The 23,691-nt window shown below is 45.3% G+C and overlaps 1 protein-coding gene across 5 annotated transcripts; it reads left to right on the top strand.

Moving 5' to 3' along the window:
* Positions 1-611: 611 nt before the first annotated feature.
* Positions 612-23,536, top strand: UNC93A (unc-93 homolog A). 5 transcript variants are annotated; one of them, XM_035108565.2, is made up of 10 exons: positions 612-754; positions 8,252-8,453; positions 9,302-9,483; positions 10,850-11,079; positions 13,504-13,632; positions 14,897-15,108; positions 17,636-17,771; positions 19,885-20,016; positions 21,328-21,407; positions 22,885-23,023. In XM_035108565.2, the coding sequence occupies exons 2-9, from the start codon at positions 8,367-8,369 to the stop codon at positions 21,360-21,362; spliced, it is 1,143 nt and encodes a 380-aa protein (XP_034964456.1). In that variant the 5' UTR covers positions 612-754; positions 8,252-8,366; the 3' UTR covers positions 21,363-21,407; positions 22,885-23,023. The 5 variants fall into 5 exon arrangements, with proteins under 5 accessions (XP_034964456.1, XP_034964455.1, XP_034964453.1 ...); XM_035108564.2 differs by having other exon boundaries at positions 21,325-21,407; XM_035108562.2 differs by lacking the exon at positions 21,328-21,407 and having other exon boundaries at positions 22,885-23,535.
* The last annotated feature ends 155 nt before the right edge of the window (positions 23,537-23,691 follow it).

The raw sequence follows: 23,691 nt of genomic DNA, 5'->3' as shown, positions 1-23,691 counted from the left end.
TCCAAAGGAAACATAAACCCTGGTTGAGTGCCAAGACCCCTGGAATCTCACACCAGAGATTGGGGTGGCCTGTAACAATATGTTAATTGGGAGGGGAGGGCATCACTACTGTAAATAATAATAATAAAACCACTGTATCAAGGGGTGGCTGATGCTCTTGTCTTCTGTTAACAGAGTCATGGGCCAAGGCTATACACTCCTATAGCAAAGATGTGTGGGTTGGTTACAGAGCCCACTAAACTTCTGGTTTTTGTGAGGCAGCCTGCATATCATGGCATCTTCACCCTTGTGTTGGCAAACCCTTAGCAAGCTACTGGGTGGAAGAGGAAGAAAAGGTAAGGTTTATCAGATGCATTACCTTTCTCCCAGAACCAAGCCATTTTGTTCCATGGTCCTTCTTTGATCCTGCAGCCTGTGACATATATAGATCATGAAAGAAGGATGTGGACATTGCAAGTGACACACGCAGTGTTCTTGCTCTTCTCCTTGTGGGTGTGCACCAGGAACTGAGAGTCTCACAAGGCGTTTCCAGCTAAAGGAAAAATGCAAAATGAAGTTATGCAATGCAGTTTGCGAGAGACTGGCGGATGTCCCTGAAGCGGCCTTTTGCTTTTGGGTGACCTAGGAGATGGCAGTGCTGAGCCTCAGAAGAACAGGTGCTGCCAAATCCTGAGAAAGGCAGGTTCTTGAGACACCATCCTGGGAGTCCCACCATCACGGCTGTGACTGCAGTTAGCGAGAAGGCTTTCCAAAGGTAACTCATATTGAATACACTGGAATGGGGGAGAAGGAAAGAAAACCCGAGGGTTCTTCCTGCTGTTTAGTGTGTGCAAGATATTGCAGGCCCTTCAGGCTCTGCCCTAGGTGGAAATCAGGCTCCGCTTACATGGGGTCTGCCACAGAACTATGTCTTCCCCTCACTAAAGAGACCCATTGGTTGGTGACAGATCACATGGTGGCATGCAGAAGATCCTGGGTTTAATATCTGGAGCATCCCAAGGTAAAAGGATCAGGAAGCAGAGCTAGATAAGATTCCTGCTTTAAACCCTGGAGAGCAATTGCCAGCCGGAATAGGCACTTCTAGGCTTGAGAACTTTAGGAAGGCTGCTGCTACTGCAGAACAGAACACTCAAATGGGAGGTGGGACGGAATAAGGGGAGTGAGGGTTGGATTTCATATGCTGTATGGCTAAACTAGATGGCTTAAAAAGACAAATTCATGGGGGATAAGGCTATCAATGGCTACTAATGGTGTTGGTTGTACTTTACTTTACTGTCTGAGTCAGTGTGCCTCTGAGGACCAGGTGCTGGAAACTCAGGTGGGGAGAGACCTATTGCCTTCAGGTCCTGCTTGTGGACTTCCTACAAGTATCTGACTGGCCCTTCTGAGAAGAGGATGCTGGAGTAGATGGGACTTTGCCCCAGTCCAGCAGGACTCATCTTACGTTTGGAGGAAGATGAGAGGGTACTTTCCAGATGGCTGGTTTTTCTGGATCCATTCCCCCCTCCCCAGTCCATTTTAGCTTATCTCAAGAGCCGTTCTGGTTGGTTTTGCTGGCTGCCATGATGGACTTACCAACATAATTGATTTGATTTATTTTAATCACTTATATACAGCTTTATACACATATATATATTTAAAATCCTCAAAGCAATTTACAACCTAAAGCATCAAATAAAACATTGTAGATGAAAGCTGAATACACAAACATGTCAGAGAGAAAACACGCCAGCTTGTGAGACTCCTCAGTGACCCTTGCAGAGTTCGGCTGCACTTATTTTTTAGACACCTATTTTAAGGGTGCTTTTCAAAGGGTATTGGGGGGGGGGGAGAGAGCCTGACTCCAGAAAGCAGACACAGATCAAACCTAACTGCGCCCAAATCTCCACCTTGCAAACATTTCCATTTTCTCCTGGAGCAGGAAAAACATAGCACCCTTCTTCCTCTTTTCCAAGGCACACAGTTATCAGGGAAATTGGCACAGCAGCCTGTATGCATCATGAGTGTGGCACAACTCTGGACAAAGTGTTCCAAGAATAAGCACACCAGTAAAGGAACAACCATTCATAATTAGCTCTTTGAGGGGGCGAGAGAAGAGTAAGTATAAAACCACAGCAACACAGAGATGGAGAGGGCGAAGGAGTGAAGAAGACTGGTTGTGCAACTCACCAATGAGAGCAATCTCTCACCCTGTGGTTGAATGAATGCCAGGGTAAGATTATGAATAGAAGATGACATTGTTTTGACACAAGCTTGCGGTTTCCTCTCCTGATACATGAACTGGGGTCATGTGATTGTCTTGAGTCACGTAGCCCTTTTCAAAGTAAGCGCTTGCTCTGGGAACGATAGACTTTCATATCAGATAGGTCTCTGCCTTTGATCAAAATTATTGCCTTGGAGCTGTGGCCACTCCAAAGTCGCACTGAGTCCAGCTAATGTCTACATGCTTCCACAATCTTTCCAGAAGGTAAAAAGAAATGAAGTCTGAAGTGAGCACCGCAGAAAAGAAGATTACTACATCATAGAATTGTAGGACTTTGGAGTTGGAAGGAACCCAAGGGCCATCTAGTCCAACCCTCTGCAATGCAGGAATGAGATTCTGCATGCAGAAATCAGCTGCGCTAGCAAGACGGCAGCATTGGAAACAACCCTAACAGCTGCTGATGCGACCACTACGATCACGTAAAGAATGGAAGCGCAACAACACAATTGTGAAATCTTTCAAATAAGACTATAAAAAGGAAAGCTGGATCTTAGGGGGAATTGGGACTCCGTCACATTCCTATAAAATAAAAATCTAAGCGAAGATGAGCTTCCTTGATTTTGGGATCGTTCATCTTGATGGCTTCTCTCTTTTCCTCTCACTTCTACACTCTCTTGGTATGAGAGCTTTTAGTGGGACATTTTTTGAATTCCCTATGTATGTAAGACCTGAGACTGAAACAGAACGCCTGTTTGGTTCTTAGGAGGGAACCTAATCTTAGGTGCCCTGACAGAAAGAATGAAAGGGTGTCAAGATTGATAAGTAGCAGGCCTATGGAACATGTTCACAGCTTGGTACAAACTTAAAAAAATCAATAAATGCCAGCCCTATCAGATTTCTGTGGAATAGACGCTGCACATTCCTAAGAAGGAACTGACTCATGGGGAGTTGGAAAATCCATTCCCTGGACAGAGATATGGAGCAAGCCATACTGATCTCAAATCAGCTGCCCAACAGGGCTGACGGAGGGCGGGGGAGCTTTCATGTCCTGGGAAGCAGCAGAGACTCTAAGACTCTGATCTACACTGTGGAATTTGACTGCCATGGTTTTGTGAGCATTTCGAGAGGATAAACTGATTCATTCCACCGGTATCAGCCCAAAGGGTCAGAGATGTCACCCACCTGGGGAATCTCTGGGAATTGTCCATCACAGTTTATGCCTCACTTTGATGGAATGTAATACAATACCAGCTCCCTAAAGTCTGCCCTGCCCCGAGCATGAGCTCATTTTCACATTCCAGAGGAAGATTCGGGACACTTTGTGGCCATTTGGTGAACTGTTTTTCAAGCACTTTTGAGTATTTGGACGACCACTGGTGCAGGAAGGATCTCTAAGTTGTCTGGCCTTGCCTGGATTGGTGCTTGACCTGGGAGTGTGCTTTCCTCCTATGTTTTACATTCTCTCACCTGTCTACTCTGTGCATGGTAAGAACTGCTCCCGTTTTTGCACACGGCTAAATTATGCACCTGAGAAACAAATGCCCAATGGGTGCATGCGCTTCCCACAACCAATGTCCGTACCATGGAGGCCCACTTTGACAACAGTTAGAACAAGGCTGGGGAATCTGTGGCTCTCCATATGTTGCTGGACTGAAACTCCCACTATCCCTGAATATTGGCTGGGGCTGCTGAGAGTTGGAGTCCAATGGCCTCTGAAGGACCCCAGGCTCTCCATCTGTGAATAAGATAATGAATAAAAATATCAGTGAGAGATCACCTTGTTGCAAAGAGTCTGCAAAGTCATTTGCACCTTCCAAGCATTGAAATTGTTTTTTAAACAACAACTGCTGGATGCCTCCTCCTTCCCTGATTTTCCTTGCAATGTGGTGTTGCTCAGACCATTAAGCATTGTGTTCTCCCCTCCACACATGCATACCTTTTATTGCAAATCATGCACCCTGCAGGGCTGCACTTCTGCTATCTGTATGTAGAGTCAGGTTGCCTGAGTGATGGGGATTAGTTTGAGCCTTCCCATTCTCCAAATGAACCACATTGTGTAAGGGGTTATAGCCTTTCTTTAATCTGAGGGGCGCATTCCTCAGTGCACAATCTGCCAGGAGCCACATACCAGCGTTGAGCATGGCCTTTTTATTGCGTATAGTGGGTGAAGAGATACCAAGGGAAGACAAAGCACTGTTTATGTATGCAACAACAGTGGCAAGAATTCTTTTAGCCCAAAAATGGAAACAAGAACTATCAAACAAAGAAGAGTGGCAGATGAGAATGATGGACTTTGTGGAACTGGTGAAGCTGACAGGAAAAATCCAAAATCAGCATTATCAAGTATTGCAAAAGGACTGGAGCAAATGAGGAATGGCTTAGGAACGGCTTAGGGAGCTGGGTATGTTTAGCTTGGCTTGGAGAAGAGAAGGTTAAGGGGTGATATGATAGCCATGTTCAAATATATAAAAGGATGTCATATAGAGGAGGGAGAAAGGTTGTTTTCTGCTGCTCCAGAGAAGCAGACACGGAGCAACGGATTCAAACTACAAGAAAGAAGATTCCACCTAAACATTAGGAAGAACTTCCTGACAGTAAGAGCTGTTCGACAGTGGAATTTGCTACCAAGGAGTGTGGTGGAGTCTCCTTCTTTGGAGGTCTTTAAGCAGAGGCTTGACAGCCATCTGTCAGGAATGCTTTGATGGTGTTTCCTGCTTGGCAGGGGGTTGGACTGGATGGCCCTTGTGGTCTCTTCCAACTCTATGATTCTATGATTCTAAATTCATATGGTATTTGAAAGATTACTGTAAGCAATTAACAACACTACTAGCAGGGTTGTCTGAAGACTAGTAATGAGAAATTTTCTCCCTCTTTATTTTAACTTAAATTTTAATGTGTTTTTTTTTCATAATGAGTGAAATTAGAATTGGAAAATGTAAAAAAATGCAATGATATAAAGGTTGCTTTTGAAAGCCATAAGGCGGAAGGGAAGGAAGTCAGTGGGCTCTAAAGAGCCATGGAGGTAAAGTGGATAACAATGATATGATTATATATTATTAAATGGAAAACTAATAAAAATTATATACACAAAACAAGAAAAGAAAGTGGTGTAATCAGACCTACACCGGACTCCATTCTTCATCCAGGCAAGCAAGAGGTATTACCATGGTTCAAGCACACATGCCAGCCTGACAAAATCATGAAAAAAGGGTCAGAGGAGGGCCAGTGAGGGGTGTGGCCAGGCTGCTTGGCAGAGTCCCTAGAGCTAGGCCAAGAGGTCTGCATTTGGCTCCCAGGTCTGAGGGTGCCTATCCCTGAAAAAGCAGATTAAAAACTCTTATGTAGGACCTAACTTCAGGAGCCATAAGCCCATTTAGCCCAGCATCCTGTTCTCACAGTGGCCAATGACAAGCCTGTGGGGAGCCCCATGTCAAGTCACTTTAACGATGTATTAACAGGATATCCTTTTGTTGGAAAGCTGGTTTCAGTCTGTTTGGTTCAGTGCAGTTACAACCAAAGGAAACTCCGGAGTCCTCCCTCATCTCGGAATCTCAAATATTCGAGCAAAGGCTGATTTATACCCTTCAGCCTGCATTGCTGAAAAGCAACACCGTGCTGCCCTCTAGTGGCTATTTCATTGGCTGCCCACATGATATTCCCCAAGGAGATTCTACCTTGATAGGAAATTCCTGCCAGTCTGTTGCTGCAAGAGCAGCCCAAAAGTCCTGTGGCACTTTAAACACTTAGTCAATTTATTGCAGCATAGTTGTTTGCGGGCTTGGGGCCACTTTATCCAGTGCATAAAGTGGGCAGAACTGCTATTCCTTCCATTTCATAGCCTTTTTTGGTGCCACTGTTTACAAACATTGTTCCTTTAGAAGATTGAACAGTGGAACACATAGTTCCGAACGAACAAGTGGAGCCTACAACAAAATGTTGCAGTGTGAGGTACAGCACTTCCTTGTCGAGTTTCCAGCCCCTCCATTCCATTGTCCCTCCCCACAAATCTTTCATCTGCCCTGCTGGACCCCCCAAAACAGACAGCATTCCAAAGCCAATGAGCATACAGTCTCCAGTGCAGACATAGGCAAACTCAGCCTTCCAGATGTTTTAGGACTACAACTCCCATCATCCCTGACCACTGGTCCTGTTAGCTAGGGATGATGTGAATTGTAGTCCCAAAACATCTGGAGGACCGAGTTTGCCTATGCCTGCTCTAGTAGGCTGTTGGGGGGGGTCCCCCACTTTGGGTTGTTCCTCCCTAAATATTTTTTGTACTTCTGCAGGCCTCAAAATTTTTCCCCTAGCCTAAAAATACTGTGTGTGTGTGCGTGTGTGTGTGTGTGTGTTGTGTCATTTTGGCTTAATAAGCAGCAGCACCTGAAGTCTGAACACCAAAAATGGAGGGCATGGCACTGGAGGGGGGCCTCTTCCCAATGAATAACTTTCACACACACCATGTGCCATACATTGAAAGCACATGGCTTCCCCCAAAAAACAGGGAATAATTTTCATCCAGTTCACGTTTAAAGGTTTGTTGTTTAGTCGTTTAGTCGTGTCCGACTCTTCGTGACCCCATGGACCATAGCACGCCAGGCACGCCTGTCTTCCACTGCCTCCCACAGTTTGGTCAGACTCATGTTCGTAGCTTCGAGAACACTGTCCAACCATCTCATCCTCTGTCGTCCCCTTCTCCTAGTGCCCTCAATCTTTCCCAACATCAGGGTCTTTTCCAGGGAGTCTTCTCTTCTCATGAGGTGGCCAAAGTATTGGAGCCTCAGCTTCACGATCTGTCCTTCCAGGGAGCACTCAGGGCTGATTTCCTTCAGAATGGATAGGTTTGATCTTCTTGCAGTCCATGGGATTCTCAAGAGTCTCCTCCAGCACCATAATTCAAAAGCATCAATTATTCGGCGATCAGCCGTTTAAAGGCACTTTTCAAAACAATACGGGAAATAAAACACAGGCATCCTTCAAAAATCACACTTCTCAAAATTTTGCATTGTCTTTCTCCAGCCAAGTATTATGTACAGTGGTAACTTGGGTTAAGAACTTAATTCATTCTGAAGGTCTGTTCTTAACCTGGAACTATTCTTAACCTGAGGTACCACTTTAACTAATGGGGCCTCCCACTGCCACTGGGCCGCTGCCACACAATTTCTGTTCTCATCCTGAAGCAAAGTTCTTAACCCAAGGTACTATTTCTGGGTTGGCGGAGTCTGTAACCTGAAGTGTCTGTAATCTGAAGCATCTGTAACCTGAGGTACCACTGTACAAAAATGCACATACTAGGGCATAGTGAGTATAAAACACATATATTAGTGAAAACAACATACAAACATTCATTGTACATAAAATGGCTTAGCAAAACTGTGCATTGGAAGAAATGTGCACTAAAATGCCGATGGATTTTCATGAGAGTTTTTATTTTTAAATAATAAAAATAATCTCAAACTGATCTAGAAAAGTGGAGAACTGAATTTAAGATTGGAAAAGTGAGAAATAGTGAGGAATTGAAACTGACCTGCCCCTAGTTGCAGGAGAGGGAGATAGATTATGATTTCATGGACCATCCTTATTTTTGCATGCAGTGAATCTGCAGCAGTTGTTGCCCAGAAGGAATGACAGTGCCCTGTTAACCTGTCATATTAAGATTCTGGATTATTAATAGGGACGATACCTCCCTTGTAAGCAATCAAGCGATCAGGCCTCCCAATTGACCTTTCAGTCACTTCTCTTTATGGCTAACCTGTAACTGTATCCCACCCACACGCTACTCAAAAGGCTTTCATTCCTCTGAGCCAGCTCTTCCCACTGTTACGTTGCGAAAGAGCAATATGAAAAACGCTGTTGCTACTGAAACACACTTTGTAACTGGGTGTTAAAGGGCACAAATTATGCAGATAATGATCAAGTCAACTGTAAAGCCCTTTTCGTCTAACAGAACAAGTGAATAAGTAACAAGTTCCTAAGGCATTTTCAATGCTGGAGAAGGTAAAGTTCATTGGCTTTTGCCCAGATGGTTGACTTGACATTTTTGCATTACAGGAGAAGCAAAGTTGTTGCTTGGCTGTCATTTCTCCCCCTTCCCGGGATTCCCCATCTGGAATGATTCAGTGAACACCTGAAACCTTTCAGTCAACAAATCTTGTGTGACCCGAAAATGGAGAAGCATCTGAAGAATATTATTGTGGTTTCAGTTGGATTCTTGTTTCTATTTACTGCTTATGGAGGGCTCCAGAGCTTGCAGGTAGGTGGACCTTGTCATGGAGTGTATTACATTTTAAGGGGGTATCTTTGAAGACGATCTGTGGGGATATAATGCAACAGGGATGCTAGCCCAGTGAAAGGTAGCATGGGTCTTCCATAACAGAAGAGAAATCCCTGGAGATCACACAAACTTCTGGATCAGGTTAAGGGTCTGTCTAGTCTAGCACCATAGAGACCTACGGAAGTCAACAGCCCTCTTCCACTTTTGCTTCCTAGCAACTAGTCTTCAGTGGCATGTGGTCTTTGAACATGAAAGTTCAATATCATCATCATGGCTAATAGCCATTGGGAGACAATGTCTCCATGATTTTGCCTAGTTCTCTTTTAAGCTAGTGGCCATCACTCCTCCTAGCAGTGAACTGCATTATCAAATTATGCATTTCTTTTGTCTCTCCTGAACCTCCTACCAGCCGGAGCTAGAAGACTCTGAACTCTGATATTATGAGAGAAGGAGAAAACTTTCTCCCTCCTATCAACTTCTTTGACACCATGCATCAGTGTATAGACTTCTGTCATGTCCCCGTTAGACATTTGTTATAAAAATTGTTTTTAACTTACTGTATTTTAATATTCTGTGCTGTTGTTGTTGCATTTATTTCTGACCCTTCTTCCTCCAATGAGCTCAAGGTGTCGTGCATGTCTCTCTTGCTCTCCATATTATACTCAGTATTTCCATTGTCCTTTGCAGTGTTGGTGCTTCCAAATGCTCCACTTAAGTCCTGGTCTTAAGGACTTGCTGACTTCTCTCTCTCTCCCACCCACCATGGTCAGTCAAAGTCCCCTCATTTATTGCAACGTTTTTGATTCCAATTCATTTTATCTCTATAGAGCAGCCTCCACTCTCAAGAAGGCCTGGGCGTTGCCTCTCTGAGTGTTGTCTATGCAGCCCTTATCCTCTCCTCCATGTTTCTCCCACCAATCCTCATTAAGAAGCTGGGGTGCAAGTGGACCATTGTGGGATCCATGTGCTGCTACATCACATACTCTTTGGGAAACTTCTACGCCAGCTGGTAATGCTGCTAGCCTACTTCTGATTAGATCTGCCATATATTTGGGGACCCTGGTCTACTTCCATCAGCAGCCCACATACAAACTCCAATGCAGAAAGGTTCAGATACTGAGTAAACAGACAGACTTTTGTCCATAGAATGACTGTGGCATCACTGCAAAGACATAAGGAACACCAGTTATGGCTCCTGCCACATCTCATTTGACTCCCAATTGGTTGGTTCTCCGAGATGTCCACAATGTTTTGCCATTTCTCTAAGCTCAATGCCTATTAAATGGTTTTTGGGTTTTTTCTGGAACTCCATAATGGGCACTCAACCCTGGAACTTCCTTTTCTGGTACTCAAACCTGCTTTTTCTTGCCCATTTCCATCACAAATACAGTATATTCCTGCGTATAAGACTACTTTTTAACCCAGGAAAATCTTTTCAAAAGTCAGGAGTCGTCTTATACGCCGGGTCATTTTATTAATACGGCGAGTATATCCCAAACTCTATATTTTAACTGGAAAAGTGGGGGGTCATCTTATACGCCGGAATATACGGTATATTATGAGGATTCGCAGTGGATGCAATTACCTTTCTACCACAACTTGCAGTGCAATCCTGGACATGTTTTCTCAGAAGTATGTCCCATTGAATCTACTCCCAGCTAAATGGGTATATGGGTGAAGCTTTAATGTTGTGTTTTTCCCCCAAATCACTCTATTGAGAGCTACATGAATGAGCTTATTTCAATCCCCCACCCCCACCTAACTTGAAACGAACCTGAGACACAATTATGCCCCGCCTCCTAGACCTGGGAAAAAACTTCCTGGTGAAAAGTCCAATGCATATGGAGGTCTCCATCTATCATGCATTAGCCAAACATGAATTCTGAATATTGCTTAGAATATGATAGGCCGGGAGTTAGCAGCGAACCTTCAATACCATCTAGTTCCTTGTAGATCTTGTATCACATGAATATGTCTCCTTATAGTATAGGGCATGGGTAGGCAAACTAAGGCCTGGGGCCAGATCCAGCCCAATCGCCTTTTACCATAAATCCAGCCCGCAGACGGTCCAGGAATCAGTGTGTTTTTACATGAGCAGAATGTGTCCTTTTATTTAAAATGCATCTCTGGGTTATTTGTGGGGCATGGGAATTTGTTCGTGGTTTTTTCCCCCTTCAAAATATAGTCCAGCCCCCCACATGGTCTGAGGGACAGTGGACCAGCCCCCTGCTGAAAAAGTATGCTGACCCCTGGTATAGGGGTAAACATCTGAGCAATTCATCTTGAATTTAATGATGTAACAAGCTGTCTTTGGCCTCTCTTTCCAGAATGCTGGCAGCTTAAAAGAGATATCTAAATAATGTGGTTTTTTGCAGGTACACACTGATCCCCACATCTATGATCTTGGGACTAGGAGGAGCACCACTCTGGTCAGCCAAGTGCACATATCTCACCATCGCTGGAAACGCATATGCTCGGAAAGCAGGGAAAATTGGGAAAGATATTGTCAACCAGTACTTTGGAATATTCTTTCTGATATTCCAGTCCTCTGGAGTATGGGGAAATCTTATATCGTCCCTTGTGTTTGAGCAGACTCCCAAACAAGGTAAATATTACATACACACACACACACACACACACACACACACACACTAGGGGCTGTGTCCCTGCTTACACCACCTGCCAGCTCCCCTGCTATCCATCCCCATATGAACCCTGCCTAGAGCTTGCCCATCCCACCCCATGCCACTGCTGAACTCTCCATTCACCCTACCAGCCCCGTTTCTGAAGCTGCTTCTCTTCTATTCTACAGCCTCTATCCCTACAGCCTTGTTTAGGGAAGTTTTTAATCTGTGATTTTTGATGTATTTTAATGTTTGTTGGAAGCCGCCCAGAGTGGCAGGGGAAGCCCAGCCAGAGGGGCGGGGTATAAATATTATTATTATTATTATTATTATTATTATTATTATTATTATTATTATTATTACAGTCCTGCTTTGCGCCTGTTCTCCCCTTCGCTCCCATGTCCTTGCATCCTACCTCTTCCATTTGTGCACCCTGCCTTTACGCACAAACCACCCTCCTGGTAACCTCTGCCACCTTCCTCCTCTCGCACATTGCAACTACCTTTTCACTCTGACTTCATGAAAATCCAGGATTCTGATGTGGCACTACAGATCCTCCAATGAGGGCTACATGATGACAGCCTTACATTTTTTATGATATTACCACTTCCTTGCCTATATCTGCCTTTGGAAGTGCTACTGATAAGTAAAACCATTTTTTCACCATTATTATTTTTTTTATAAAAAAACCCTGTGATAATGTATCAGATACAGTAGTATAGATGCAATTTTAAGGATAATGGAATAACCAAAGCCTAGCGTGGTTCTTTCAGCAGCCCCCCATAACCTACCTATATTGCTCTGGAGGGCATCTTGATGCCCCCTAGTGTGGCTGCAGGGGGGCGGGGGCGGGAAAACACCTTCTGTTCAATTATCTGAGGATCTAAACTGTTAAACCCACTTAAAGGATTGTTTTCTTATTGGTGTGGGTGTCCAGATTGCAGTTCCTGTGGACAACTTCCTAGAGCATTGGGAAGAGGTCTAGTGGAATGGTTGTGGACTCTCCTTCCTTGGAGGTTTTTAAGCAGAGGTTGGATGGCCATCTGTCATGGATGCTTTAGCTGAGATTCCTGCATTGCAGGAGGTTCGAGTCCCTTCCAACTTGATATTCTAGGTCAGGGGTCCCCAAACTACGGCCCCCGGGCCGGATGCGGCCCAATTGGCCTCCCAATCCGGCCCGCAACGACCCCCGCCGCCCGCTGCTGCCGCCCGCTCTTACGGCGCGTGGCAATCTTCAAAATCGGCAAAAAATCGCCGAAAATCCTTTGTGCGCATGCGTATGGGCCTCTCCCGACCCAGAAGAGGTCATTTCCGATGCACTTCCGGGTCGGGGGAGGCCCATAGGCATGCACACAAGCGATTTTCGGCGATTTTTTCCGAGCGTGTGCGTGTGCGCACGGGCGCGCAATCCCCCGCCCTCCGGCCCGCTGCGCGCACACTCCCCTGCCCTCCGGCCCGAAGTCCGGTAAGTCTGGGGACCCCTGTTCTAGGTCTTCTAATGATTCAGTCTACTCTATGGGTTTGTCTTCTGTGTGTGTGTGTGTATTCAGCACAGGAGTTAAAGGATTAACTGGGCTGTGGTTGTTAACTCAGGCCAGGTGGAGTAGGCCAGTTAAAAGCAAATCCAGGGATAACAATAAAAGCAGGCTGCCTCAAGGGACAGATTAGGGCTAAATGTCACCGGAACTATATGGGGCGGGGGGGGGGGGGAGCCTGTTCCACAACTGCAGTCTTAAACTAGTCTAAGGGGATAAAACTCCATTGGCTGACCAACCAAAAGTTACTGCAAGGAGCAGATTAGAAAATGCTGGTAACGTCCTTGAAGACTGGCAAGGGATTGAAACATTTGATCATGACTCAAAGGCGCAGTTACTTTGAAACTGCAAAATACCAATACCGTATGAAATAGCAAAGCTTAAAGAACAGAAGTAGCATCCTCTGAAGCTGTATCTGGCTTTTACACTATTGTGCGTGACAGTCCAAGTGAGTTCCCTACAGCACTATCAGAACCTATAGGACCACAAGGAGCAATTTAGATGGTCCTGATCTTTGAAGTGCCAGAGGGCACAAGAGTGACCAGTTATGCATTGATGGGGCACATCAAATGCCCCGCTGCTCAAGCAGCTGCTTCCACATGGATTTGTCCACTAAAGGAACCATGTCAATTGGCTATGGCATTTCTCTGTGTTGCAAAGGATTCCTGGACAAGTTCCATTATTGCCTCTCAAGCAGCTGTCCACCATTACTGATCTCATTGACGATGAGAACCTCAGTCAGATTTTGAGATACCTACCTCAGGGTTCTTTGGAACATACCTTGAAATCCATTGAGGATGTATGCTTGAATTTATGGTCTTGATTTTGACCGCTAACAACCACTGCTCTTTTCTTTTTCCTATGGTCTAGTGGAACACTCAGACGCAGATCTGTGCTGTGGTGCAGAACATTGCATGGGGGTAAATGCTACAAACAGCACTGTGGCTACAAAGAAACCACACGATACCTTAATCTACACTCTGCTGGGAATCTACACAGGTAGGTGCTTCCAGACACCATTTGTTTGTTTGTTGTTTGCTTGCTATTTCAATTTATATCCCTCCCTTCCTCCCAAAGGAGATTGGGGCACCAAGCATATAAATAAATAAATTAAAAAACTTTTAAAAAGCATTCTAAGAACAGTTATCTCAGGTGTGCCAGGAACAATGTCTTTTAGCCATCAAATGCCTAGGTAAACAGAAGTGAACTACATGTCCCAGGATTCTTTGTGGAAAGCCACAACTGTTAAAATGTTAACTGTTAAAGCTTTAACATATAGCATAGAAGGTGCGCACCAGATCATCTCCAACATTTCACTTTAGGTGGTCATTGCAGAGGAAGAAAATGAGTGGTGGGCAAAGAGTATTTCATGGACCTTTGTCTGCCATTATGCTTTGTTTCCTGGGAAACCATTTGTGATATATCATATTTTGACAGTATTTTATGGTATGCAATATAATTTAACTGTTTTGATAGCTGTCTTGTAACTCACTTAAAAAAGCTTACAGCATTTGATAAACAACATGCAGTGATTTTTTGTATTTGACAGCTTTCAATCTGCAAAATCTAGGACTGGTTATGATGGAGGCCCCCAGGCAAAATTATAACTGTCAGAAAATACCAACAGTTCCAAAGCCTTCAAATTTTAATTTTTCGGGTCAAGATTTCATCTTCCAAATTGTTGGTTCAGATTATGAATATGAATTTTCCCACTCATAACTTAACAGGAAAGTTCAGCAAATTTGACGTATTCGTGAATATTCATTTCAGATCTAAATTGAATGGCATATCTTTGCCTATGAGTGATTCAGGTCTCAGTTAATGAAATAAAGTCTAACATTCCAGTTCCATAGTATAATTTCTCTTTTCACATATGTTTTGGAAAAGACTGTCACTAATTCTGAAGCCAGAGGCTCTGGAAACAAATTCATCTAGAGGCAATGTTGACAGATGCAATCCTGGTGCCCCCATGGCTGATCTCTCTTTAACCTCTGACCTAACCTGGAAGGGTAAGAAATCTGTCTTATGCAAGAGCACAGTTGGTTTTTCCAGCTGTCATAGCACAAATGGCACCATTGCTGTGCATGGTGGATGCCCTGATATCGAAGGCAGACAATTAATTTTATTTAAACTCTCTTGGCCTCTAGGGCTGAATTTAAAGACACTTATTGACTGAGTATTCTAAACCCATAACTGAGCTCTGAGAATAAATCTATGAATTGCTTGTCACTTTGGGAATTGGTTCTTATTCCAATGCATCCAGGCAGTGGGGTGCTAGCTGTGTTGCTAGTTGCTATTTTTCTGGATCGGATCACAGACGACCAAGCAGAGGGCGAGAAAAAGGAGACACCTTCCTTGTGCTTCACTTTCATGGCAACATTGCGGCATCTCAAAGATAAACGCCAGTGTCTCCTGATTCCCCTGACCATGTACAGCGGGTTTGAACAAGGATTCCTTGCTGGCGACTACACCAAGGTAGGAACTCAAGCGAAATGCGGTTGTTACGTTGCCTACCCTGAGTTCTTCAATGAATACATGGGGAAATGTTCATGGGACACTCAGGACTCTTGAGTCCCACCTCCCACTACAGATAGATGCCCTACTGAGAATACGTGAAACCCGCCCAAGAAGCCTCTGGAGTCAGTGAAGAACGTGTTTAGATGCCATTAGCCAGGAAGAGCAGGAATCAAACAAAACACACCAGTAGATGCACCAAGGGACCAGAGTAAAGGTAAAGGGACCCCTGACCATTAGTTCCAGTTGTGACCGACTTTGGGGTTGCAACGCTCATCTCGCATTATTAGCCGAGGGAGCCGGCGTACAGCTTCCAGGTCATGTGGCCAGCATGACTAAGCAGCTTCTGGCGAATCAGAGCAGCACACGGAAACGCCGTTTACCTTCCCGCTGTAGTGGTACCTATTTATCTACTTGCACTTTGACATGCTTTCGAACTGCTAGGTTGGCAGGAGCTGGGACCAAGCAACGGGAGCTCACCTCGTCGCAGGGATTCGAACCGCCGACCTTCTGATTGGCAAGCCCTAGGCTCTGTGGTTTAACCCACAGCACCACCTGTGTCCCTCCGGAGAGACCTGATGAAAATCATGTGCCATAAATCCCATGTGGCTCCAATGCTTTCTAAAGGTTCTGTTGTCACTCGGGTCCTGCTTGTGGGCTTCTCATAGGCATCTGGTTGGCCAGGGTGAGAACAGGATGCTGGATTAAATGGGCCTTTGGCTCTTCTGATGCACTTGTTATGTACTTATGTGACCCGCTAAGGGGAAGAGGGAGCGGACAACCACTCGGTGCTGCAGGGATCAGAGGCAGTTGGATCTGAATGGGGAAACATTGATATAAGGAGCAATTGCCATGGGTCAGACGTCAAGTGCCAGGTTTGTCACTTCTCTCACACAAGACACAACACCCCTGGAAGTTTAACTAGTTGAGGTTTATTAGCAATAACAGGCTTCCAGCAATCCGAGCTTCCTACAGCTCACTCCTCACTGTCGGAGCCAGTTGACTCGACTGGCTTCCTGCCCTTCCCAAGGCCAGATATACCCCAGGCCCGCTCTCGCTTCCTGTTGGTCCTCCTTTGTTCTAATCACTTGCTCCACCTCCTGCTTCTTGGAGACTCGGGTGCAGCCAATTCCTCATCCTCAGGTATTGAATCCAACTCCCTTTAGCACCTGCATCCTGCTCCTTCATCTCTGTGCTGCTGTGAAAACTTACAGGCAGCATTCCAAAGCGAGAAGGACTTACCTCACATTCGTTGTGTGAAAGAATCAAGTTTCTATTTCCCTCTGCCTCTTCCTCCCCCTCTGCAGATTCCTCTCTGCTGGCCATGTCTATGGCATCAAGCCTAGAGGAGAAAGGCATCTTTCTGCCTGCCATATTGATGGATTTGCTTTATTAATTTAATGTCCATATTGTCCCCCAACCCAGGGTGCCTTGCAAATCACAGAGGCATTTCTTATTTGGGTAGCCCTTGCATTGCCTCCTAAACAGCCCTATAGTCGCACAAATCTAGCTGGCTGACAGTTTGCATACTCCGAATGGGCATGCACAGGTACAATATCAAAAAGATACGAGGTTAATGTGAGCTTAGTGGCAGCTATAAGTGAGCATACAAGCAGGTCTTATGGTGCTTTTTTTGTTTTAATGACGCAGGTCTTAAGCCATATTTTTAGTAATAGCTTATTGCTTCTGTGGTCTCCATCTTATTAAATGCATCATACTCTGATGTCCAGGAAGCCAAAGAGTTACTCATATGGTTGGCAATCATCTTCCTTTGTGGACACTTCCAGGCAGCTTGTTTATGATGTTACATCTAAGCAAGTGTTATCCTAGATCAGGCATCCCCAAACTGCGGCCCTCCAGATGTTTTGGCCTACAACATGATCCCTAGCTAACAGGACCAGTGGTCGGGGAAGATGGGAATTGTAGTCCAAAACATCTGGAGGGCCGAAGTTTGGGGATGCCTGTCCTAGATCCACACTTCCCAGTGCATTTCCCCATCACTTTCCTTACTGCAAAAAATCCCATCTTTGTGGGAAGCAGGCATGTTATGCAAGACCTTCCAAATCAATTATTGTTGCCCAACCTCAACTCAGTGGTATGTGATTGAATCCCACCCCAAAATAGTGGCAGCCTGGAAGCACTGTGTGTCAAGTCCTCTCCCTACATAAATGGTGTCCATCCATTTTCAAAATCACACATCCCCAGTTCTTCCGCTGCTTCAGCTTTTGATAACATGTATGGCATATGAGGAAATTATTCCCTTCCCCCCCCCCCGGCCCCATCACTGCACAGCAGGCACACACATTAAAACTGGAGGCCCTACGGCAAGGCACAGAGCTGTGCTTTATTGATCGCATCTTCTCTGTATGAATATTCACCCAGCATTCAGAAATAGACACGAAGTCCTAAGCCTCAGATGACAGAATCAACGTTGCTGCGTTGAATAATAATGCCATGTGTGCCTGTGTGTCTTTCTCTTTTCCTCTAGTCCTATGTGACCTGTGCCCTTGGGATAAATTTTGTCGGCTATGTGATGATCTGCTTCTCGGCTGCAAATTCACTCTGCTCCCTGCTCTTTGGGAAGATTTCCCAGTTCACTGGCAGAAAAATTCTATTTGCAATGGGTATGTAAAGGCTAACGGAGGACCGGGGGGGCTCATTTAGTGTGAAAAATTGGGTGTGCTCATACTAAGAGGCAGGGGGCAAGATTTAATGAAGAACTGGCTACAAACATGATCAGTCCAGATGAGGATTCTCCCCTCATTACTGGGAATGAAACAGTATTCACCAATTTGAATTTCAAATATGTCTGTTTGCTCAGTCACTTCAGAGAAAGTCTCAGCATTTCTAACACAGCAGAAGATGGTTCTCAACTCGTGAATCACATATACTAATAGCAATCTCAATTCTCTGGGGGCCAGTTCTGAAGCCGTCAAAACAGCACTATTCTCACACAAGAAAGTGGGATCAGCAGAGCTGGTTTGCAGAAGGATAAAAAAATATATATATTGAGGGTGGGGACCCCAAAACAGTCCATTGAGGACTGAGGGTTGCATCCAATGTAATACTAACAAACACATTCTGTCAGGAAAAGATTTATTCTCGTGCAACAAAATGTCCCCCCCTCTCCTCCCCCTAAATGTGTTCTGGGGGTTCTCCAAACCCTCCGGGGCAGATTCGGAGAGGGCACAGATTGTGCATGAGGAAAGGACAAAGAAATCCTTGTGCAAACAGAACACAATAGTCAATGTCACCCTGAGCATGCTCGGTTGGTGTGGAATGCTCACTGGTGGCTAAGAGGGGGAACAGGGAATGGAAAATGGAGATGGAATAGAGGAGCCTAGGAAATAATGTGGCTGGTTGGTTGGAAATCTGAGCAGAAGCAGATTTTTGCTGCAGGTCCCCTTTGTATTTCCAGAGTGGCTGGGGAGACTCAGCCAGATGGGTGGGGTATAAAGAATATATTGTTGTTGTTGTTGTTGTTGTTGTTGTTGTTGTTGTTGTTATTCCTCTGAAACTTTACTTCTGTGTGTCCACATGAGGTTCTTGGAGTGGTTGCATGGCATACTGATTTATACCACGTGATCCAGAATGAAACGACCCACTTTCCTTTCAAATCACAAATAAATCCCATCCCAGCATCTTGGACAGGGGAGAAGGTGGCTCCCTTCCTTTCATCCAATGACTGGCATTCCCTGAACAGGGAGGTGTCATGGCTTCTGCGGTCATGAAGCAATATGCTACCGTACATATTTGCCTGACCCTTTTGGAGGTGCTGATCTGACAGTTGCATAATTTATAGAGTCAACCGGCTGCGCTTGCTAAGGCACTGATCTGACCAACATCAGGGAGGGAGGGAAGGCTATGAAGAAACATTCGGTGAACTTGGCACTGCTGGCAAATTATGTCTCTTGGGGTTTCTATTTCTCATGTTCCACTGGACTTTTTGTTTTTTAATGAGCTAGCTCTGCACATTCTCCAAACTGAATGTACTTCACATCTAATATGACTTAAGAGGAATGTTCCCAGCTACACAACCTGGATAAAATTTCACTCTTGAGGAAATCAGCTGGCATTTTTCTGCCTACGTCACCCATGTCATTAGGCTGACAGGTGCCCATTATTTGCCAGGACTAAATTATTTGCCTTGACAATGCAGTGGCTGGCTTGTACGGCTAAGCCAAGCCAAGCAAGAATGGGTGGGCAAGAGAGTTCCCAAAGAAGAGATTGTGGCTCCTGCCTGCAATCCTCCTGCTGCAACACCACGGTGCCCTAAGCCATGGTTTGGCATAGCCAGCATGTCATCTGAACCAGGACTCGGGGTTTGTTTCCTCCAGGCAACCAGCAGAAGAGATAGCGGGTCCTTACCTCTGTGACCTTGGGGGCCAATGGGAATGAGAAGACTCTTGATTTGTTTCCTGAATGGCAGGGTACATTGCCCAGCCACTGTGCTCCTAAGCAGCCTCATTGCCCCTCTGTGCACTCTGGTGGCTCTCCGAAACATTTATGTAGCTGGAATTTTGACATCCCAGGTGGTTGCTTACTTCATCTTTATACTATAGCCAGGATTGCTGATCCTGCTTCTTTGCTTCCAAAGTCACCTGGGTGGCTGCCACTGTTGGAAGCTAATGGACAATGTGGACCTTGGCCTGGTGCTTCTATATAATTCTCACTATCTGAAATGGCCCACTTCTGAAACTTTATAGTGTTTTCTCTCAATCTTTCATCATCTTCCAGGTGGAGTTCTCAACCTTGCCTGCATAATAGGACTATTGCTCTGGAAACCTCGCCCAAGCCACCTTGCCCTGTTCTTCGTATTCCCTGCCCTCTGGGGTGTGGCTGATGCTATCTGGCAAACGCAGACCAATGGTAAGCCTTTTCTATCACGGAAGACTGGCAGCACAAGCAGAACTCTATGCAAGTTTACTTGGAAGCCAGTTCCACTGGGATCAATGAGGTTTACTCTGAGGAAAGTGTGCATGGGACTGTGTGGCCTTAGTCTCACTGAAAGCAGATTATCTAGACTCCAGTAACTATCAGTGCTTCCAGATGGGGGCATAATATTGCAAACTGACTGTTGCAAATGGGAGTTGCTAATAGCTTTTTTTTTTAACTGATTAGATTTTCCCTAGAAAGGGTAACTTGGAATTAAGTGATGGGGTGAGCAATTCTATGCTGGCTGGCATTCTATGCTGACATCACATGGATGCTGTGAAACATTTCTGTGCATGAGGAGCACCCGTCTGGAAGCTCCTGAGATATGTCTGAGTAGAATGCACCTTGGCAGAAAGAGTTGGAAGACTGGGGCTAGATCTACACAGCTATTAAAAAAAACCCGTTGCAAAGCTCACAATGGAAAATATCACTGAGTTGTTATTTCAGCTCTACAGCACCATCTGGTGTCACAGTGTTATAACACATTTTTAATGTTGTAATTTGACTAACGTAGCTGAGTCCTGGGTCTAAAACAGGTATGCTGTAACATCACTTGGGGGGGGGCATTTTATGTAGCATATATGTAGCGTTTTATGTTTTTGGCAAACTTTTCCATGAATCTTTGAATGCTGCAGTGAGAGAGGCATGAGCTGCTCTGTTTAATTACCAGTTACATGACTCGGCTCTTACTTTAACAGAGTTTCATTACAAAGTTCCAAAGAGAATTCTAAAGACTGAAAATTTAACTCTTATCAGGGTTTAAGCAAGTAGCTGTTCCAGATCTCTTGTGGTTGTGGAATCTAATATTGACCAAGGGCTCCCCCTAAAGGATTTTAATGGGAAATGCCTGAATCTTTGCCCTACTCCACATTTTCAGATTCACCTATCCAAAAGTGTGTGTCATATTTTGGCACCTCACTGTATTGTAAGTTAAATCTGTTTTATTTCATTTGTTCTTCTATAAGAGCTGCTTTGTATATACTGTAATAATAAGCATACTATTATGTACACACAAGCATCTTCCACACAAGCATACTATTATGTACACACAAGCATCTTCCATGCTGGAGTTTTGCAGTAGTTGTGTTGTGGATTCGAGCCCCATGTTGGGCAAAAGATTCCTGCATTGCAGGGGGTTGGACTAGATGCCCCTTGCGGTCCCTTCCAACTCTACAATTCTTTGAGTCTATGCTGTTTAAAGAGTTGCATGGCCCTGAACAACACCATTATTATCCTCTTCAGCAGGATGTAAAAAGACCCCTGAACATGTTAGAGCATGAGCATGTTCTGCCTTCACTCTTAGAGGCTGTTGCTGGGAATCGCAAGTGAGTAGAGCGGCTGTTGCATTCAGGTCCTGCTTAATGCCTTCTCACGGGTATCTGGTTGGCTGCTATGAGAACAGTAGCGCTATATTAGATGGGCCTTTGGCCTGATCCAGCAGCCCTTGCATTCTTAAAAGTAGAACAGATGTTCTAGCCAGCAGCCTCCCCAATGTGGCATTTCAACAGCTTAATTATAACATGGGCACTTCCATTTGATGTGTGGATCATCCCAGGAAGTTATTCAGCCTCTGTATATTACATACCAGAACTGAAAGCAGATATTACCATACCCTTCCTTTTTTTAGACACAAACTGCCTGATGTCATCCATGGGTTAGTTCATATATTCATTCCTGCAGCAACAGAGCTCATAGTTTGCATGCGTGAGGGTCCAAGTAGCACTGTTTTGAAGATATTGCTAAGAGCACGGATAACATTGGCCATATTTGCACCATACGTTTAAAGAATTGTGATACCACTTTAAACAATCATGGCATCGCCCAAATAATTATGGGAGCTGCAGTTTGTTAAGGGAAGGGTGCCGAGAGTTGTCAGGGTGCCCCTGTTTTCCTCCACTCAGAGCTACAATTCTCTGAGTGGTTTAACAATCCTTCACAAGGAACTCTGAGCATCGCAGCTCTTGTGTCTCTGCCCCTTCCACCAGCTGAAGGTGTCACCCTCCAAAAGGGGAGAGAGATTTCCCACACAAAGGAACAAAGATCGTTTTTTAATGTCCCTGGACTGCTGTTGCCTGGCGATGGGCCTGTTCACAGTATACTCAAAACCCAGCAGTATATGGTTTAAGCTACAACGTTGTGTGATCCTAAGCAGCTTCCTAAGAAGACATCCATCATGTATTTTCTTGCAGCATGACCTTTTCTGGGTAGAAAGAGGGTTAGCCAGGCCCGGTGCGTCCATTTAGGTGGACTAGGCCATTGCCTCGGGCGCCAAAATGGAGGGGGCGCTGCCGAGCCTGCCCCGCAATACCCCCGCGGCGCCGGCGCCTGCCCACTCCCCGAGGAGCTCACAGCGTCGTCTCCACAGGCGGGAGGAGCGCGAGCCAAAAGGAGAGCTCAGCGCCCTCCCACCCACGGAGGGGACGCTGTGAGCTCCCCAGTGGCGGCAGCGCCCGCAGCTGAAGCCTTCAGCTATGGGCGCTGCTGCCGCCGCCGCCACTCACTGCAACCGCCGCCACTGAGGAGCTCAAAGCCTCCCCTCCACAGGCAGGAGGGTGCCGAGCTCCCCCCATGGCCCGCGCTCCTCCCGCCAATGGAGGGGACGCAGGGGCATCAGCGGCGTGCGTGCGTCATGACGCATGCGCCCGGGGGGGCGCCAGAAAGTGTTTTGCTTAGGGCGCAAAAAGCCCTAGCACTGCGCCTGGGGTTAGCTACTGCTGCTACAGTTACAGACCTACATGGGTGTCAGATTTAGGCTTCAAACATAAAGTTGTGCCTAATTCTTCTCTTTCCATTTGTTTACAGCTCTCTATGGAGTGTTGTTTGAAAAGCACAAGGAGGCCGCCTTTGCTAATTATCGCCTGTGGGAGTCCCTGGGGTTTGTCATCGCCTTTGGTTACAGCACGTTCTTAAGAGTCAGCGTCAAACTTTATATTGTGCTGGCTGTACTGGTGGTGGCCATGATATGCTATGCAGCAGTCGAGCACCTGGAATCAGAGTCCTCTCCTGGTCCTGAACCGCCCAGTATCTCAAAGCAGGAGCCAAACAAACTAGACGAGAAAGATCCGCAAACCCATTTGTAGCCCAGCAAAGCAAACCTCTGTAAGGCCAAGCAAATGGCCCAGTCCAAAAGTGCCTAATTTTGCCCATGTGCATTTTGTATGGGCTACCAGAGAGTAGTGCTGACATTGAAAGAGGCAGCACATCACAGGACTGGTGCCACAGATGGCTTCTCAAAAGGCTCGACACCAAGGAAGGCTACCATGATTTGTGCAATATGTAAATAGAAATTTCAATTCTTTCGAACTGGTGCAAAAATGTACATAGGATTTTTTTTCCCTGCCAATACTATAATGTCTTCAATTAAGACAGTACAATACTAGGGACCTTCTCTTCTTGCTACTAGTGACAAAAAGTTTTAATGGGTCTTTGATTTTTTTATGGGGGGGAATAAATATACATTGATAATTCAAAAAAGTTTTATTTCTTACTAAATCACTCATACCCACATAGAAAATACAAATTGACTCTCAACTGGAATACAGGCTTACCACTCCCCTCAAGGAAATAAACATGAAACAGTGTTTTCTCCATCCAAGTCTCCTAAGGAAA

This window comes from Zootoca vivipara, chromosome 3, assembly GCF_963506605.1.
Source record: "Zootoca vivipara chromosome 3, rZooViv1.1, whole genome shotgun sequence".
Lineage (NCBI taxonomy): Eukaryota > Metazoa > Chordata > Lepidosauria > Squamata > Lacertidae > Zootoca > Zootoca vivipara.
Note: the sequence above shows the minus strand (reverse complement) of the source record. Positions and strands in the feature narration are given on the sequence as shown.